The sequence below is a fragment of the Erinaceus europaeus genome, unplaced genomic scaffold, assembly GCF_950295315.1.
Source record: "Erinaceus europaeus unplaced genomic scaffold, mEriEur2.1 scaffold_667, whole genome shotgun sequence".
NCBI classification, from domain to species: Eukaryota; Metazoa; Chordata; class Mammalia; order Eulipotyphla; family Erinaceidae; genus Erinaceus; species Erinaceus europaeus.
The window spans coordinates 49,056-67,357 of NW_026647990.1; the positions used below are offsets into that span (position 1 = coordinate 49,056).

The window sequence follows — 18,302 nt, forward strand, 5'->3', positions numbered from 1 at the left end:
GTGATGGCCAGGTGGGGGGTAGCCTTTGCAGGAAGGGGGGGGTCCCCCTGGCGGGCTGGGCCTGTCCTCGGCCATGTCCCCAGCACACACCTGGCCCCGAGCCCACGGGCGGCCGACGTGATCCCTGCATGGTGCGGCCGGACGCCCGTCTGATGCAACCCTCACGCCACCACCAGGGCCCTTGCTCAACACCCGGCCTGGCAGTTAACGATTGACTGGGGGTTACCCGGCTGCCGGGCAATAAAAGCCACCGGCACCGGCATCGGGGACAGTCGTGGTGGTCCCAGGCGCAGAGACACCTCCGGGACCCTCTCGCCATGGCCTTGCTGGGGCTCAGCCTGCTGTGCGCTCTGGTCTCCTCGGTCCCCTGCAGCCTGGCGGCCCCCCTGGGGGACCCGGAGCCGGCGAGGCACGAGGAGCTGACCCTGCTCTTCTATGGGGCCCTCCAGCTGGGCCAGTCCCTCAACGGCGTGTACCGGACCACTGAGGCCCAGCTGGAGGAAGCCGGGCATAGCCTGGGCCTCTATGACCGTGCGCTGGGGCTACTGGGCCAGGAGGTCAGCCAGGGCCTGGATGCCGCCCAGGAGCTGCGGGCCAGCCTGTCGGACATGCAGGTGGGCGCTGCGCGTGGGGTTTTGCAGGGTGGATAGGAGCTTGTTGGTTTCTCTCTCTCTCTCTTTTTTTTTTTTGCTAGGGGTGGGGAGTACAGGCTTTTGGGTCTGTGGAAAAAGATGATGGTTCCGAACTGACAGCTAACCTCCACTGTCTGCTGTTCAGATGGAAGAGGAAGCCTTAAAGGTCCAGGCAGAAGCCACAGCCCAGACCCTGAGGAAGGCGGCCCAGGGTCAGAAGGTGCTTTGGGAGAACATGAAGCGGCTAGAAGTCCAACTACAGGGTGCCAGGCTGGGACACGCCCGCCACCAACTGGAGGCTTTGAAGGTAAGGCTTTACTTATGCCCCAAGAGTCCCGGGTTCCAGCCCTGGCACCACATGGGATCACCACAGCACCTGGGGAAACTCCTGTGCTGATTGATCTCTCTCTGAATGGGACAGCAGCCCCGGGCTGCAAAATGGAGCTAGACCCCTGGCTCCAACAAAGAAGAGAGAAAGGAAAGATAATAATAATAATAATAATAATGCACACATTAGTGCTCCAGGACCCAGTTTCAAGCCCCCGGTCCCCACCTGCAGGGGGAAAACTTCATAAGGGTGGAAATAGGGCTACAGGTGCCTCTCTGTCTCTCCCCATCTCTTCTGAATTTCTCTGTCTTGACCCAATAATAAAATAAAAATGAAAAGAAATTTAAATAATAATGATGATGATGATGATGATGTAATTCAGCACGGAAAATTGCTCAGCTAACAGAGTGCAGGACTTGCATGCCTGAGGCTCCCAATTCCATTTCCAGCATGGAAGCCTGGTATCTCTCCCTCCCTTCCCTCCCTCTTTGTCTCTACTTTTCATTTATTTACTATTTTTTTAATGTAATATGACAGAGATGCAGAGGGGAGGGGGAGAGAGAGAGAAGAGAGAGAGACACCCCCAGCCCTGCTTCACCACTCAGGAAGCTTCCCCCCTGCAGGTGGGGAGAGACACCACAGTCCTGCTCAGCTCTGGCTAATGGTGGTGCTGGGGATTGAACCCGGGACCTCAGAGCCTCAGGCAGGAGAATCAATTTGCAGAACCATCCTGTGGTCTCCCAGATTAATGTAATGTTTTTTTTTAAACTTTATTTATTTTCCCTTTTGTTGCCCTTGTTTTATTGTTGTAGTTACTATTGTTGTAGTTATTGATGTCATTGTTGTTGGATGGGACAGAGAGAAATGGAGAGAGGAGGGGAAGACAGAGAGGGGGAGAGAAAGACAGACACCTGCAGACCTGCTTCACCGCCTGGGAAGCGACTCCCCTGCAGGTGGCGAGCCGGGGGCTCGAACTGGGATCCTTAAGCCGGTCCTTGTGCTTTGCGCCACCTGCGGCTTAACCTGCTGCGCTACTGCCCAACTCTCAATGTAATGTTTTAATGGCAGAGAAATATATAGAGAGGAAAAATACAGAGAGAGAGAGAGACCAGAGCCATGCTGAGCTCTGGTTTACGGTGCTGGGGATTGAACCTAGGGCCTCAGAGCCTCAGGCAGGAGAGTCTTTTTGCATAATAATAATAATAATAATAATAATCTCCAGAGCCCTGCTTAGCTCTGGTTTCTGGAGGTGCTGGAGCTTGAACCTGGGACCTCAGAGCCTCAGGCAAGAGCCTTTTTCTTTTTTGCAGAACCACTGTGCTGTCTCCGCAGCCTAACAAATCTTTAATAAATAAATAAATAAATAGGAAGTCGGGCGGTGGTAGCGCAGTAGGTTAAGCGCATGAAGCAGGTCTGCAGGTGTCTGTCTTTCTCTCCCCCTCTCTGTCTTCCCCTCCTCTCTCCATTTCTCTCTGTCCTATCCAACAACCACGACAGCAATAACAACAATAACTACAACAGTTAAAAAAAAAGGCACCAATAAAATAAATAAATCTAAAAAATTAGAAATAAATGAATAAAAACTAGACAGCATGCAGGAGCAGGGGAGGAGGGCTGCGGGGCAGGGTGGGCGGATGGGGAGAAGCCCCCCTCCCCGCTGCCTGCTCTGAGGCCCTGGTCCCCGTCCCCACAGGCCCGCGCTGACGAGCAGAGTCATCTCCTTTGGGTGCTGGCGGGTCACCTGCAGCTCCAGCGCCAGGAGCTGGTGTCGCAGCAGGAGAGGCTGCGACATATACGCCAGAGGTGAGCCTTTGGGGGCAGGGGGTTGCACCAAGCTGGAAAGAGGGGCTCTGGGGGAGCCGGGGAAATCCCTGGCGCTGACACCACCTCCTTGTGCCCTCCCAGATTGCACGCAGCCGCAGCTCACCCAGCCTGAAGCCAGCCAGCCAGTCCCTCCTGGAGAAACTGAGGACCTAGTCATGCTTTTGAGGGGGGGGGTGCAGCGAGGGTGCTGCCCCCCACCATGAGGCGGCTGCAGGGTGGAGGTCACCGCCTGGCAAGTGGGGGGTCTCCCCTACCCCGGGAAGGGGGAACCCCAGCTTCCGGCCAAGTCCAGAAGCCTACGCGGTCGCAGGCCCGGGATCAGCAGAGGAGTGACCCCCCAAAAAAAAATAGAAGCAGGGGTGCCGGGGGAGGTCGTGCACCCCTCCAAACCCAACCAGCCCCACCCACCCTTCCATTAAAACAGAGCGCGGACATCTCAGCCCGGGGGTGTCTCTCTCTCTCTTTCTCTGGGCTTTGGGGGCGAGGTCAAGGGTCCCTCTACCCCACCTTGGGGGAGGTGGGTGGAGACCCCCCCCATTTCAGTACCTGTAGCTGGTGTGGGGTGCATAGACCTCCCGGGCAGGGAACTCGAGGATCTCCTTGGTGGGGCGGCCCCGGGGGTCGGGGTAGGGCTTGACGTGAAGCAGTTCGGGGGACAGGCAGAAATGGGGGTGCTCCGGGGCGGGGGAGATGTCGATCTTGAGCTGGGCTGAGGGTGAGTGGGGAGGGGGGGCGCTGACCACGTGGCCCTCAGTCGCCCCCCTCTCTCTCTCTCTGGGGGGGGTCCTTGCTTGCATTTGAACCCCGTGCACCCCGATATCTGAGCCTACCCCCAAATGTGCATCCATTCAGTCTGGTCAGTGCCTGAACCCCCCCCCCATGCAAACAGGGCGGGAGGGGAGCAGGGGGGTCGCACCAGTCACCGGGCGCAGACGCCGCAGCAGAGACGAGGGCCGCCGCATGTCAGCCAGGAACTTGAAAAGGTCCTCGTCGCTCAGCCGCTCGGCCTCCTGGTGTGTGTGTGTGTAGAGTGGCAGTGAGTGGGGGGCTCAAGAAATTGGGGACTCCCCCCAAGCCCCATCCCCTGGATCCTGCCCCGTGACACCTGCTTGAAGAAGTTGGTGACAGTGAGGGTGGCCGGGCGGAAGCCCGAGAAGCTGCAGGCGGCGTCCTCGGTGCTGGCTGTGCGGTCCTGGGGCCCCCGGCGGCGGCGCTCTGTCCAGGCGGGGCGGCGATCTGGGGGTGCAGGGGGCGCGGGGACCAGGGACTCGGGTGGGGGCGGCGGCAGGGCTTAGCCCCGCCCACCAACCAATCCCCAAGAGCAGCCGCAGTTCCCAGCCCCGCCCACCAGCCAATCCTCCAGGCCAGCCCCGCCCACTAGCCATAGGCCCCGCCCACAGACACGCCCCACCGCCAGGCTCCATTCACAATCCAACAGCAGCCCCTGCCTGTCCGTCCAACAGCCCCTACCTAGCCCCGCCCCGGTCACGCCCCTCCGCCCACCAACTATCACAGGCCCCGCCCACCCATATAACCACGCCCACCGTGGCCCCGCCCACGTCGACTGGCGCCTCCCCTGCCCAGAGCCCCGCCCACACAGACACATGGAGGGTGGGCAGGGCTGTGGGGTCTCTCCTCTCTCAGCACCATGCACAGCACCCAGGGAGCCCATGGAGGGTGGGCAGGGCTGTGGGGTCTCTCCTCTCTCAGCACCATGGACAGCACCCAGGGAGCCCATGGAGGGTGGGCAGGGCTGTGGGGTCTCTCCTCTCTCAGCACCATGGACAGCACCCAGGGAGCCCATGGAGGGTGGGCAGGGCTGTGGGTCTCTCCTCTCTCAGCACCCTGCACAGCACCCAGGGAGCCCATAGAGGGTGGGCAGGGCTGTGGGGTCTCTCCTCTCTCAGCACCAGGCACAGCACCCAGGGAGCCCATGGAGGGTGGGCAGGGCTGTGGGGTCTCTCCTCTCTCAGCACCATGGACAGCACCCAGGGAGCCCCATGGAGGGTGGGCAGGGCTGTGGGGTCTCTCCTCTCTCAGCACCATGGACAGCACCCAGGGAGCCCATGGAGGGTGGGCAGGGCTGTGGGGTCTCTCCTCTCTCAGCACCATGGACAGCACCCAGGGAGCCCCATGGAGGGTGGGCAGGGCTGTGGGGTCTCTCCTCTCTCAGCACCAGGCACAGCACCCAGGGAGCCCATGGAGGGTGGGCAGGGCTGTGGGGTCTCTCCTCTCTCAGCACCAGGCACAGCACCCAGGGAGCCCATGGAGGGTGGGCAGGGCTGTGGGTCTCTCCTCTCTCAGCACCAGGCACAGCACCCAGGGAGCCCATGGAGGGTGGGCAGGGCTGTGGGGTCTCTCCTCTCTCAGCACCATGCACAGCACCCAGGGAGCCCCATGGAAGGTGGGGCAGGGCTGTGGGGTCTCTCCTCTCTCACACCCACGTCAACTGGCGCCTCCCCCTGCCCAGAGCCCCGCCCTTACAGGCCCCGCCCACACAGAGACACGCCCCCATTTGCGACCACGGCCCATAGCCCCGCCCCTTGGCCTCAGCCTATAGAAGCTCCCGCCGCTGGTGGCCCCGCCCCTTAGGCCCCGCCCACAAGGCCCCGCCCCCTGCCCTATATAAGCCCCGGGACTGACCCGCAGCGGCTTCAGGCTCCGCGTCACGCTCTGGGCCGGTGCTGACCACGTTGGCCAGGTGCACGGCCGTCCAGGCGAAGGGCATCCGGTAGCGGCCCAGCCGGGTGCAGAAGTGCTCGGCCGCCAGGCGCAGCCTCTCCAGCTTCTCCTTGTTCTGGGGGTGCACTCGGCCCCGTGAAGCCGAAGCCCCCGCCGCACCCCCACCTGGCGCCCCCCTCCCATCCGTCGTCCCCGTCCCCGGGGAGGGGTCCCCCACCTTGGCCGTGTCCGCCTCCTTCAGCACCATGTAGGGCTCACAGCACTCGCTGATGTCGCCCTGCTGCAAGACTTTCTCCAGCTGCGGGGGGTGGGGTGGGGGGGTTGAGCAATGGGGGTAGGGGCCCCCTCCCTCCTCTTGGAAACCCCACCCATAAATGCGTCCAGCTTCAAAGCCCACATCCCGAATCTCCATCTACGGGAGCCTGGGGCACCACCTACTGCAGGAAGCCCTCAGGGATTTCTCCTGGGCTGGCATGTTGAGTGACCCGCAGATGTCTGGGAGGGTGGGTGCCCCACGAGCCTGGGGCCTTCCTCCTTAGCACCTGCCTTGACTCCCTCCATACTCCCCCCACTCAAAAAAAAAAAAAAAAAAACCACCCCATCCAGTAGACACCTTGATGACCAGGAAGATGTCTGGAGAGGGATAGGTGATGGAGAAGATGGCGGAACGGGCCAGGGTGGAGATGGCCGGGTGGCTGCTGTGGGCCCGCAGGAGCCCCTTGGTGGAGTCGGAGTTCAGGTCGAAGTAGAAGTTCTCTGAGATCTGGCAGGAGAGACGGAGAGAAGAGCTGCCTCCAGGAAGTCCTCCAGGCTTGACCCAGAAGAAAAGGAGGAAGAGGAGGAGGAGGCAGGGCAAGGGCAGGCGTGGGGGGCCCCTACCTTCTTCTTCTCCTTCACATCGTACAAGGCCAAGATGCCAAAGATGGGCTCAATGTCGATCTCAAACCTGCAGGCAAACAGGCAGGGCGGGGGCAGGGGGTGTCGCCCACGGATAAAGTGTTGGGTCTTGGGTTCGAGTCTCGGCATCGCAGGTGCCAGAGGGAGGCTCCCCCCCCTTCTCAGAAATACAGATAAATGACCAGACAAAAACCTCCAAGCCCGAGCCCCGGGTCCGAGAGCGAGCTCACTGCCTCCCAGGGCCTGGAACCCAGTTTGTGAGCCCTGGCGCCACATGGGAGGAGTCTGGGCACCGGGGGAAGCTCTCGCCCACACAGTGGTCTCTGTCTCTCTTTCTGATCAGACGGAAGGAGCAGCTCAGAGCCTGAGTCAAATCAAATAAAGTTGTTTGGGGGTCTGGGGGGGCTGGCAGGACGGTGGCGGTGGGGGTCCAGGGGGTCCCTCGCCTTCCATCCCCGGGGGCCGGGCAGGAACTCCGAAGGGTGGGGAAGGCCTGGGGCCAAGGCTTCACATCCTGCCCGGCCTGGTTCCCACGCCCTCCGGGCTGGGGGGGGGGGGGTGAGGCCAGATCCCAGGGGTCCCCAGAGCCAGCGCGGGTAGAGGGGGCTCACTCACAGAGGCCTGAAGCCCCCGGTGCCTCAGTTTCCCCCACCGGCGCCGGCGGGGGCGGTGGAGGCCGTGATGGGGGGGGAAGGTTAGAACTCACTTGAGTGACAGACACTTGACCAGGATCCTCTGTCCGAAGTGCTCCCGCGGGGGCTCGGGGCGGCTGCAGCGTTCCACGGCCTCATCCTGACAGATGACAGCACCACCACCCCCGGGGCACCCCATCAAAAATAAAGAAAAAAATTTAAAAAAAAAACAACAGCACTGGGACACCTCCTCCAGGAAACCCTCCATGCCTTCAAGGTCTGAAATGACCATCGGGCTGGGGTGGCCGGGGATCAGGGTGATTCTGTCTCCTTCAAACCCCTCAAATGGTGGGTTTGGGGCTCGGGGACCAGGGGGGTAGCTCACTGGGCACAGCAGACACATTAGCCTGAGTGAGGACCTGGGTTCAAGCCCCAAGCACCACACGGTAGCACCATGCGCTGCAGGGGCTGTGTGTGGGGGGGTGTCTCTGCTCGGGATATGCCTCTCTCTCTCTCTGTCTCTTGCTGTCACTTCTGTCTTTCTTTTTCTTTTTTCTGAGTTTTCCAGAGACAGACAGACAGACAGACAGACAGAGAGACAGAGCAAAACCCCCAAACCTTCCTCCAGGGCGGTGGGGAGACCAGGCTCGAACCCGGGACGCGCATAGGACAAAGCAAAGCCCTGCCCAGGGGGATGCCATTTCTCCGGCCTTTGTCTCTGTCTTCAAAAAGAAAAGAGACAGAGACGGAGAGAGACGGGCACGCAGACACCCGCTGAGAACCCCCCCCGAATAAGAGCTGATCCCGCGGGCGGGGAGACAGCTCAGCGGGCAGAGTACAGGCCAGGGAGGCCGCAGGGCCCTGGTCCCTCTGTCTCTCTGTCTCTCTGTCTCTTCCTGTCTCTCCACTGTGGGAAACTGTCTTTCCCTCTCTCACAAGCAACAACCAAAAGTCTTTTTTACAGGAGTCGGGCTGTAGCGCAGCGGGTTAAGCGCAGGTGGCGCAAAGCACAAGGACCGGCATAAGGATCCCGGTTCGGGCCCCCGACTCCCCACCTGCAGGGGAGTCGCTTCCCAGGCGGGGAAGCAGGTCTGCAGGTGTCTGTCTTTCTCTCCCCCTGTCTTCCCCTCCTCTCTCCATGTCTCTCTGTCCTGACGACGTTGATGACGGCGTCAACAACAGTAACTACAACAACAAAACAAGGGCCACAAAAAGGGAATAAAGGAAATAAATATATTTTTTTAAAAAATGATAATAACCATAACAACGGCAAAACAACCAGGGCAACGAAAGAAAACACATACATAAATAAATATATAAAAAAAATAAATAAAACTAAGAAAGAAAAAAAACCCAAACCAAAAACAATAACGATACTACTCATAATCATATAGGACTGAGGAGGTGGCGTCAACATCACGAACAAGAGATTCTCCTGCCTGAGGCTCCGAGGTCCCAGGTTCCATCCCCAGCACCCACCATCCACCAGAGTCAAGCAAGGGCTCCGGGAGAAAAAAAAAAAAAATATATATATATATAGTAGTATCTCAATAAAAGCCAGTGGTGTGTGTGATGTGCTTGTGTGTGTGCTTGCGTGTGTGTGTGGTGGGGGACCTGGGGGAGAAGGAGGCCCAGGGACAGAGGGCAGGCACAGAGACACCCCTGCCCCAGGCCGGGTGGCTGGGTGGGTGGGCCGCACCTCCTCCGGCGCCGGGTACAGGGCCAGCAGGGCGGGCGGCCGGTGCTGGCGTCTCAGGGCCTCGTTGCTTCTGTCCAGCTCCTCCGGGGCCACCCGCTCCAGCAGCGACGGCAGCAGGCAGTCGGCCGCCAGGCTCCGCAGGTCAAACAGGCCCGAGGCCCCGCTGCTCCTGGGAGTGTCGTCGGGGGACCCCGAGCTGGGCCGGGGGTCCTCCTGCGGGGGGGGGAGAGCGGGGCCTCGAACCCAGGTCCTTGTGCGCTATCAACCAGGTGCGCCACCGAAATCACTTTTCTTTGTTTTTGAAACATTTATTTCTGGGGCCGGGTGGTGGTGCACATGTTGGGGACAAAAGGACCCGGGTTCGAGTCCCTGGTTCCCATCCGCAGGGGGGGTGTTGGGGGAAGATTCCCTGGCGGGGCAGCAGGGTGCTGCAGGGGTCTCTCTGTCTCTCTCCCTTTCTGTCTCCCCCTCCCCTCTCGATTTCGGGCTGTCTCCACTCAAATAATAAGTAAAGAGAATTAGAAAGAGACAAGCAGAGCCTCCCTCTGCCACACCTGAGGCCAAGGGTCCTCACGCCTGTGAATCCCAGGCTCTCTGCACTGGGTGCCCCCACCCCCACTCCCCCGGGATGACTACTTCATCTGTGGGTCTCCCCCCGTGGTGCCGTGGTCCTCCCAGGTGGAGCCAGGGCTCCTCGTGCGTGGCAAGACGAGCGCTCTGCCAGCTGAGCAGTCTCTGGCCCCCCGGCCCCCCCCGACCCCCCTGCCCAGGGTGCTCACTGCTGAGTCCTCGGGGCTGGGCCTCTCGTCCCCAGAAACATCCTGCTCGAAGATCTGCCTGCTGAGGCTCCGCTGACGCTCACGCTGGGTCTGGGCGGTGACGGGATTGTAGGCAGGACTCAGGTGATGGTACCTGCGGGGGACAGAGCTGGTGCTGGGAGGGGAGAGACCCCCAGGCCTGCCCACCCTCCATGGGCTCCCTGGGTGCTGTGCCTGGTGCTGAGAGAGGAGAGACCCCACAGCCCTGCTCACCCTCCATGGGCTCCCTGGGTGCTGTGCCTGGTGCTGAGAGAGGAGAGACCCCACAGCCCTGCCCACCCTCCATGGGGCTCCCTGGGTGCTGTGCCTGGTGCTGAGAGAGGAGAGACCCCACAGCCCTGCCCACCCTCCATGGGGCTCCCTGGGTGCTGTCCATGGTGCTGAGAGAGGAGAGACCCCACAGCCCTGCCCACCCTCCATGGGGCTCCCTGGGTGCTGTCCATGGTGCTGAGAGAGGAGAGACCCCACAGCCCTGCCCACCCTCCATGGGGCTCCCTGGGTGCTGTCCATGGTGCTGAGAGAGGAGAGACCCCACAGCCCTGCCCACCCTCCATGGGGCTCCCTGGGTGCTGTCCATGGTGCTGAGAGAGGAGAGACCCCACAGCCCTGCCCACCCTCCATGGGCTCCCTGGGTGCTGTGCAGGGTGCTGAGAGAGGAGAGACCCCCACAGCCCTGCCCACCCTCCATGGGCTCCCTGGGTGCTGTGCCTGGTGCTGAGAGAGGAGAGACCCCACAGCCCTGCCCACCCTCCATGGGCTCCCTGGGTGCTGTGCAGGGTGCTGAGAGAGGAGAGACCCCACAGCCCTGCCCACCCTCCATGGGCTCCCTGGGTGCTGTCCATGGTGCTGAGAGAGGAGAGACCCCACAGCCCTGCCCACCCTCTATGGGCTCCCTGGGTGCTGTGCAGGGTGCTGAGAGAGGAGAGATCCCACAGTCCTGCCCACCCTCCATGGGGCTCCCTGGGGGGCTGTGCAGGGTGCTGAGAGAGGAGAGACCCCACAGCCCTGCCCACTCTCCATGGGCTCCCTGGGTGCTGTGCAGGGTGCTGAGAAAGGAGAGACCCCACAGCCCTGCCCCCCAGCTCTCCCCCCTGGCCCTGGGTTCGCACCGCCGCCCGACCCACCTCCGGTGGACGATCACCCAGTCTTCCATGTACAGATCCACCGCTGCCCTCACCTGTGCATCCAGCTTCCTGCGGCGGAACAGAACCGGGGAAACTGAGGCAGGACCCACCGCGGAGCCCGGAGACGGGGTCATGGGACCAGGGGCTGCACACCCACCCGTCCTCGGGGATCCCCGGCTCGGTGGTCCGGCATTCCCGGGGCCTCAGCTCCAGCTGCAGGTCATCGGCGGGAAACTCTGCCAGGTCCCTCAGGGGCCCCGGCTCGGCGTCTGGGGGGCAACTCAGCAGCACCTCCTCAAAATCGAGGGGCTCGACGACCTCCGTGAGGGGCACCTGCGGTGGGGGTTTGGGGGTGGTTGGGGTCGAGCCAGTGGAGGACCCCCCCCCATCCTGCCAGGGGCAGGAGACAGGGGCTGATCTCTGGACCTGGATGGGGCCAGTGGGAGCCACGGAGGGTGTTAGAGAGAAAGAGAAGGGCCAGGTGATGGGTTCCTGGCTGAGCGCACAGGCTACAGCGCGCAAGGACCCGGGTTCGAGCCCCCGGCTCCCCTCCTGCAGGGGAGTCGCTTCCCAGGCGGGGAAGCAGGTCTGCAGGTGTCTGTCTGTCTCTCCCCCTCTCTGCCTTCCCCTCCTCTCTCCATTTCTGGCTGTCTCTATCCAATAATAAATCAAGAGAATTTTTAAAACTTTTTATTTATTGATTCCCTTTTGTTGCCCTTGTTGTTTTATTGTTGTCGTTATTATTGATGTCGTCGTTGTTGGAGAGGACAGAGAGACATGGAGAGAGGAGGGGAAGACAGAGAGGGGGGAGAGAAAGACAGACACCTGCAGACCTGCTTCACTGCCTGGGAAGCGACTCCCCTGCAGGTGGGGAGCCGGGGCTCGAACCGGGGGGATCCTTACGCTTTGATCCTTGAACTGGGATCCTTGTGCTCTGCACCACCTGCACTTAACCTGCTGCTCTGCTGCTGGACGTTGATGACCTCTGGACCTTCTTAAACCCTGGGCCGAGGAGTCGGGGTTGGGGCCAGTTGCCAGCTTGGGGACACCGTGAACTGGACCTGTGGCTCACCACCCAGGTCTCCACCACCACTGCCACCATCCTTCTGGGGCGTGGGGACCGTGTCTTGCCCCCCTTCTCCCCCGCCACGCATGGGAGGGGGGCAGGCATGCCTGAGAACAAAGGACATTTGAATGACAACGTCATCCCTCCCCACCCCACATACACAGAGACACTAAGGCAGGGTCAGTAAACCCTGGTGTTCTCCCTGTAGGAGGTCTCCTAGGGGCAGGATAGCCTTCCTTGATGACGATGTCCCTCTAGCTTTGGGGTGTTTCTGGTGTCAGGTGACCAGGGATTCAGATGCCCAGGGCAGCCTGCTCTTCCATCTCTGTTGTTGTTATCGTATTTACTGTTGTTGTTGTTGTTATTATTATTATGACCAAAGCCCTGCTCAGCTCGGGCTGACGATGGTGCTGGGGATTGAACCTGGGACCGAAGATCCTCAGGCAGGAGAGTCTTTTGCAGAATCACGATGCTGTTTCCCCCAATTCTCTCTCTCCCCCTTTAAAAGTTCAGTTTATTTGGTGCTGAGTACTAGGTCCCCCAGCAGAATGCACTTGGTTTAAAATTGCTTTTCCCTTTTGCTGCCCTTGTTGTTTTATTGTTGTTGTAGTTATAGTTATGATTGATGTCATCGTTGTTGGCTAGGACAGAGAGACATGGAGAGAGGAGGGGAAGACAGAGAGGGGGAGAGAAAGACAGACACCTGCAGACCTGCTTCACCGCCCGGGAAGCGACTCCCCTGCAGGTGGGGAGCCGGGGGCTCGAACCGGGATCCTTATGCCGGTCCTTGTGCTTTGCGCCACCTGCGCTTAACCCGCTGCACTACAGCCCGACTCCCAAATAAAGAGAATTAAAAAAAAAAGTTTTAAGTAGGGGTGGGTGGCGGCACACCGGGTTAAGTACGCATAGTACTGAGCACAAGACCCATGCAAGGATCTGGGTTCGAGTCTCCCACCTGCAGGGGGGAAGCTTCACGAGTGGTGATGCAGGGCTGCAGGGTCTCTCTGTCTCCTCCTCCTCCTCCTCTCTTAATCTCTCTCTCTTTTTTTTTTTGCTTCCAGGTTAATCGCTGGGGCTCAGTGTCTACACTGAATCCACTGCTCCCGGAATCCTTTTACTCCCCGTTTTATTGAATAGAGACAGAAATTGAGAGAGGAAGGGAGAGGTGGAGAGAGGAGAGAGTCAGAGAGACACCTGCAACCTTGTGTCACCACTCACGAAGATTTCCCCCTGCAGGTGGGGGAGCCGGGGGCTCGAACCCGGATCCTTGAGCTTCATACTATTTGTGCTTAACTGGGGGTGCCCCTGCCTGGCCCCTCCTGACTTTCTCTCTGTCTTATTCAATGACAGAGAGAGGGAGAGAGAGAGGCAGAGGGAGAGAGACAGAGAGAGGAAGGAGAGAGAGGAAGACAGAGAGGGGCAGGGGTGACAGCATGATGGTTCTGCAAACTGACTCTCACGCCTGAAGCTCCAAAGTCCCAGGTTCAACCCCCTGCACCACCATAAGCCAGAGCTGAGCAGGGATCTGGTAATTAAAAAAAAAAAGGGGGGGGGAGCCGGGCAGGAGCGCAGCGGGTTAAGCGCACGGGGCGCAAAGAGCAAGAACGGGCGGAAGGATCCCGGTTCGAGCCCCCGGCTCCCCACCTGCAGGGGAGTCGCTTCCCAGGCGGTGAAGCAGGTCTGCAGGTGTCTGTCTTTCTCTCCCCCTCTGTCTTCCCCTCCTCTCTCCATTTCTCTCTGTCCTATCCAACAACAACGACATCAGTAACAACAACAATAATAACTACAATAAAACAAGGACAACAAAAGGGGATAGATAAATAAATAAATATAGGGTAGCGCAGCGGGTTAAACGCAGGTGGTGCAAAGTGCAAGGATTGGCGTAAGGATCCCGGTTCGAGCCCCCCGGCTCCCCACCTGCAGGGGAGTCGCTTCCCAGGCGGTGAAGCAGGTCTGCGGGTGTCTGTCTTTCTCTCCCCCTCTCTGTCTTCCCCTCCTCTCTCCATGTCTCTCTGTCCTAGCCAACAACGACGACATCAATAACAACAACAGTAATAACTACAACAATAATAAAAAAGGGCTACAAAAGGGGAAAAAATAAATATAAAGAAATTTTTTTAAAAGAGAGGAAGAGAGACAGAGAGGGAGAGAGATCAAGGAAGAGGGAGAGAGAGAGAGGGAGAGAGACAGAGAAAGAGAGGGAGAGAGACAGAGAGGGAGAGAGAGGGAGAGAGACAGACAGGGAGAGAGAGAGAGAGAGGGAGAAAGAGATAGAAGATGAGAGACAGAGAGACAAAGAGATAGAGGATGAGAGACAGAGAGAGAGAGAGGGAGAGAGACAGAGAGAGGAAGAGAGGGAGAGAGACACAGAGAGGGGGAGGAGGGCTGACAGGGAACAGGGGAACATGGGGGTCGCCCTCGGCCATGGGGGGAGTCTGAGCCCTATGAGCACCCACAAGATGGGTCCTTGGGGGGCCCCTCTGCCGCCCCCCAGCCTCGTGGGGTGCGGGTGGGAGCGGGCACCGGCCTCCCTCTTCCCAGGCAGGAAGTCACACCCTCCAGGGCCTCCGGGCTGCAGGGAGGCAGGAAGGAAACAATCCCAGGCGCCCCACCCGCAGGCCCCACAGCACTGGGAGAAGCCACCCTCCTCCCCCCACCCCACTTCTGGGAGGTCTGACTGACGTCCCTCCTTCCTTCCGCAAGGAATCTGGGCATGAGGGGGGGGCTCGCTCTCTGGGACCCTGAGCCCGGATGGGCCTCCCCCCCAAGCCCCGCCGGACCCTCCACAGTGGCTGAAGACATGGCGAGCCCCCCCCCAACCCGAACTGGGGTTCAGCCTTGGGAATCCCACCAGCTATGTCTCCTCCTCTGACCTCCTCTGTCCCCAAATCCCAGGGCTGCAAGAAAGAAAGAAAAAAAGCTCCGTTCTGCCAGCTGGAGAATGGGGGTTCGGGGTTCTGGGGAGGAGGCCGAGCGCCCCCCCAAAAATATATATATTTCTGTCTCCACTCACCCCCAGACTGGTGCTGCTCCGCCGGCTGGAATGGGGCGACCCACTACGTTCCCGGGTCACCTGCCTACGCACCTCGGAGGCCACTGTCCTGCGGACACAGAAGTGGGGGGGCTGTCGGGAGCTGGGAGACTTAGGGGGACCCCTCCCAGCCGGCGTCACGCCCGCCCCCCAGAAAGGAAACCCTGGCTGCAGGCAGAGGGATGGAATGAAACATTAAAACCCCAATAGCAGGACAGAATCCAGCCTGGAGGAGGTGTGTGTGGAGGTGGGGGTCGCCCCCACATCTCAGCTCCTTGGGCCAGGTGGAAGGGGAGAGACCCCAAAACTGGAAAAGACACAGAGGGCTCCGCCCCCCGCAACCCCTGTCCAGACGTCTAGCCCGAGACCAGGCCCGTGATGTCTCTCTCTCTCTCTCTCCCTCCCCAATATCTGCCTTTCTCTCTCTCTCTCCCCCCAGCTCAGCCTCCCCTCATCCTTTATTTTAAATCTGGCTTTTGCTCATTCCAGGGGGGGCAGGGGGCTCCCCCGCATCACGGCAGCCCGAGCCCCCTCCCATGCTGGCTGGGTCTGCAAGGAAGAGAACCTTCCTGCCTGAGGCCCTGAGGTCCTGGGTTCAAGCCCCAACACCACCAGCAGCTGGAGCTGAGCAGGGCTCTTGGACTCTCTCTGTCTGTCTCTGTCTGTCTGTCTGTCTGTCTCTCTCATTAAAATCAAAATAAATGGAAGTCAGGCGGCAGCGCAGTGGGTTAAACGTATGTGGTGCAAAGCTTAAGGATCCCGGGTTCCCCCGGCTCCCCACCTGCAGGGGAGTCGCTTCCCAGGCGGTGAGGCAGGTCTGCAGGTGTCTGTCTTTCTCTCCCCCTCTCTGTCTTCCCCTCCTCTCTCCATGTCTCTCTGTCCTAGCCAACAACAACGACGACATCAATAACAACAACAATAATAACAACAACAATAAAACAAGGGCAACAAAAAGGAATAAGTAAAATATTTTTAAAAAATGAAAATAAATTAAACGGATAATATCACAAAGGCATTCCTCCCCTCCAAGAACCACAGAGAAACATCCTATAACTGTTAGAGTGTGCAAGGACCTGGGTTCAAGCCCCCGGTCCCCACCCGCAAGGGGAAAGTTTCACGAGTGATGGAACAGAGCTACAGGTGTCTCTCTGTCTGTCTTCTGTCTGTCTGTCTGTCTGTCTGCCTCTCCCCCTTCCATCTTGAGTTCTGGCTGTCTCTATTCAAAAAATAACGATAATTAAAAACCCTTTTAAAGTAAAAAAAAAATCATTAAAAAACAAACAAACACCAGAATCATCCTGTAACTGGGTGGATGGACTCCATTGTGAGCCGGGACTTGTGGGAAGCAGGCCCCTCCCTGCTGGGGAGGAATCTCTTTGGAAGAGCTCCTATCATTTGTCAAGACAAAGCCACGCCAGCAATTCCACTCAGAGGCGTGGGAGAAACTCTGGAAGAAATGCTGGGTGGTCCAACCCTGCCAAGCTCCCCCCCCCCCCAGGGAAACAGCTCAGCCGTTGGTTCCTTGCCCTCGACCTGAACCTGGCAGAACGTAGGGTATGGGGAATACTACACAGCGGTGAAAAAGGAAGGCGGGTGAACTATCTGGGGTATTGGGCTGCACAGCCCTGTGTAAGACCCGAGTTCAGAGGGCACTGGAGGAAGCTTTGGGATTGTGATGTTGTGATGTCTTTTTCTCTCTCTCTTCTTAAATTTCCTTCTAGTATCTTAATGATTGGATAGAGACAGACAGAAATCGAAAGGGGGGAGACAGAGAGGGAGAGAGACAGAGAGACACCTGCAGCCCTGCTTCACCGCGGGCAAAGCTTCCCTCCCCAACAGGTGGGGACCAGGGGCTCATCCCACGGCCCTCCCCACTTCCAGCCCCTGGGGCCTTTGTATGTGTCTCCCCAGAGACAGAGACCCCTCCCGCGTCTCCCCAGAGACAGAGACCCCTCCCGCGTCTCCCCAGAGACAGAGACCCTCCCGCGTCTCCCCGGAGACAGACCCCTCCCGCGTCTCCCCGGAGACAGAGACCCCTCCGCGTCTCCCCAGAGACAGAGACCCCTCCCGCGTCTCCCCAGAGACAGAGACCCCTCCCGCGTCTCCCCAGAGACAGACCCCCTCCCGCGTCTCCCCAGAGACAGAGACCCCTCCCGCGTCTCCCCAGAGACAGAGACCCCTCCCGCGTCTCCCCAGAGACAGAGACCCCTCCCGCGTCTCCCCAGAGACAGAGACCCCTCCCGCGTCTCCCCAGAGACAGAGACCCCTCCCGCGTCTCCCCAGAGACAGAGACCCCTCCCGCATCTCCCCAGAGACAGAGACCCCTCCCGCGTCTCCCCAGAGACAGAGACCCCTCCCGCATCTCCCCAGAGACAGAGACCCCTCCCGCGTCTCCCCGGAGACAGAGACCCCTCCCACGTCTCCCCAGAGACAGACCCCTCCCGCGTCTCCCCGGAGACAGAGACCCCATCCCCGTCCCCCCGGCGCTGGCCCCCCACCCACCCGCCCACCAGCTGGCAGCCCCCCCTCGCACCAGGCGGCGCTGGGAGCCGGGTGGGGGCTGGGGGACAGACACACAGCTGTCCCCTGTCCCCCACCCCCAGACAGCTGGACAGATGACCCCCCAGCCTGGGGGCGGGGGAGGAAGAGAAAGAAAAGAAAGAAAGAAAGAAAGAAAGGAGAAAGGATACAGAAAACCCCCCACCCCGCACCCCGAGTTTGGAGGTGAACACCCACCCCCCCCTACGCAGCCCCCGGCCACCCCAACTTGTAAGTTCTGCCCCTCCGGGCGCGCCGCCGCCTCCAGGCAGCCCCCCAGGCGTGCACCCCGGAAACAGAGAAGTGGCGGGGGCGTCCCCGCTCCTGCAGAGACCCGGCATCCCCAGAGGGGGAACCCGTCAACCCCCCCCCCTCGGGACTTGGGGTCCCCTCCCGGCCCGGGCAGGGCAGCGGCGGCTCCCGGCGAGGAGGGGGGGTGGGGGGAGGGCTCAGGGCTGGGGGCGCCCGGGTCTCGGGGTCTCGGGGTCTCGGGTACCTGTTGATCTTGTGCGCGAAGGCGCGGCGCTCGGCGGCCGCCATGGGTCCCGGCAGGAGGGGAGGAGGGAGGAGGGAGGAGGGGGAGGGGGAGGGGGAGGGGGGAGGGAGGAGGGGGAGGGGAGGGGTGGAGGGAGGAGGGGGAGGGGAGGGGTGGAGGGAGGGGGGAGGAGGAGGGGGAGGAGGGAGGGGGAGGGGTGAGAGAGGGGAGGGGGGAGGAGGGGAGGGGGAGGGGAGGGGGAGGGGTGGGGGGAGGGGGAGGGGGAGGGAGGATGATGCTGTTATTGATGCTGTCGTTGGCTAGGACAGAGAGCCATGGAGAGAGGAGGGGAAGACAGAGAGGGGGAGAGAAAGACAGACACCTGCAGACCTGCTTCACCGCCTGGGAAGCGGCTCCCCTGCAGGTGGGGAGCCGGGGGCTCGAACCCGGGATCCTGACGCCGGGTCCGGTCCTTGCGCTTTGCGCCACCTGTGCTCCCGCCCGACCCCCTATTTTATTTTATGTTAATGAGAGAAAGAGATACAGAGAGAGAGAG

General features: G+C 60.4%; 2 protein-coding genes across 8 annotated transcripts in view; one reads left to right on the forward strand and one right to left on the reverse strand.

The window, feature by feature from the left end:
• The window catches only part of DOCK6 (dedicator of cytokinesis 6), a 63,701-nt gene extending 45,853 nt beyond the window's left edge, over positions 1-17,848 (reverse strand). For all 7 annotated transcript variants that reach the window (XR_009548095.1, XR_009548094.1, XM_060184591.1 and 4 more), the window contains exons 1-14: positions 17,768-17,848; positions 14,716-14,803; positions 10,794-10,969; positions 10,637-10,705; positions 9,474-9,606; positions 8,695-8,907; positions 7,070-7,155; positions 6,346-6,412; positions 6,080-6,229; positions 5,684-5,764; positions 5,428-5,581; positions 3,890-4,020; positions 3,701-3,794; positions 3,331-3,493 (exon numbers count right to left, since the gene is read on the reverse strand). Coding sequence is in view for 5 of the 7 variants with exons in the window: in XM_060184591.1 (XP_060040574.1) it covers positions 3,331-3,493; positions 3,701-3,794; positions 3,890-4,020; positions 5,428-5,581; positions 5,684-5,764; positions 6,080-6,229; positions 6,346-6,412; positions 7,070-7,155; positions 8,695-8,907; positions 9,474-9,606; positions 10,637-10,705; positions 10,794-10,969; positions 14,716-14,803; positions 17,768-17,811 (1,649 nt within the window). In the remaining 2 variants the exon portion in view is untranslated. The remainder of the gene's footprint in view (positions 1-3,330; positions 3,494-3,700; positions 3,795-3,889; positions 4,021-5,427; positions 5,582-5,683; positions 5,765-6,079; positions 6,230-6,345; positions 6,413-7,069; positions 7,156-8,694; positions 8,908-9,473; positions 9,607-10,636; positions 10,706-10,793; positions 10,970-14,715; positions 14,804-17,767) is intronic.
• Positions 289-3,223, forward strand: ANGPTL8 (angiopoietin like 8). The gene is made up of 4 exons (XM_016189550.2): positions 289-614; positions 778-939; positions 2,654-2,763; positions 2,866-3,223. Exons 1-4 carry the CDS (start codon positions 318-320, stop codon positions 2,894-2,896), a joined length of 600 nt encoding a protein of 199 aa, XP_016045036.1. The 5' UTR covers positions 289-317; the 3' UTR covers positions 2,897-3,223.
• Positions 17,849-18,302: the final 454 nt, after the last annotated feature.

Bases quoted from the DNA above. Each gene is read 5' to 3' on its own strand.
- ANGPTL8 (XM_016189550.2), top strand. From the start codon at position 318: ATGGCCTTGCTGGGGCTCAGCCTGCTGTGCGCTCTGGTCTCCTCGGTC. The intron at 615-777 runs GTGGGCGCTGCG...TCTGCTGTTCAG, and splicing joins CCAGCCTGTCGGACATGCAG to ATGGAAGAGGAAGCCTTAAA. The intron at 2,764-2,865 runs GTGAGCCTTTGG...GTGCCCTCCCAG, and splicing joins CTGCGACATATACGCCAGAG to ATTGCACGCAGCCGCAGCTC.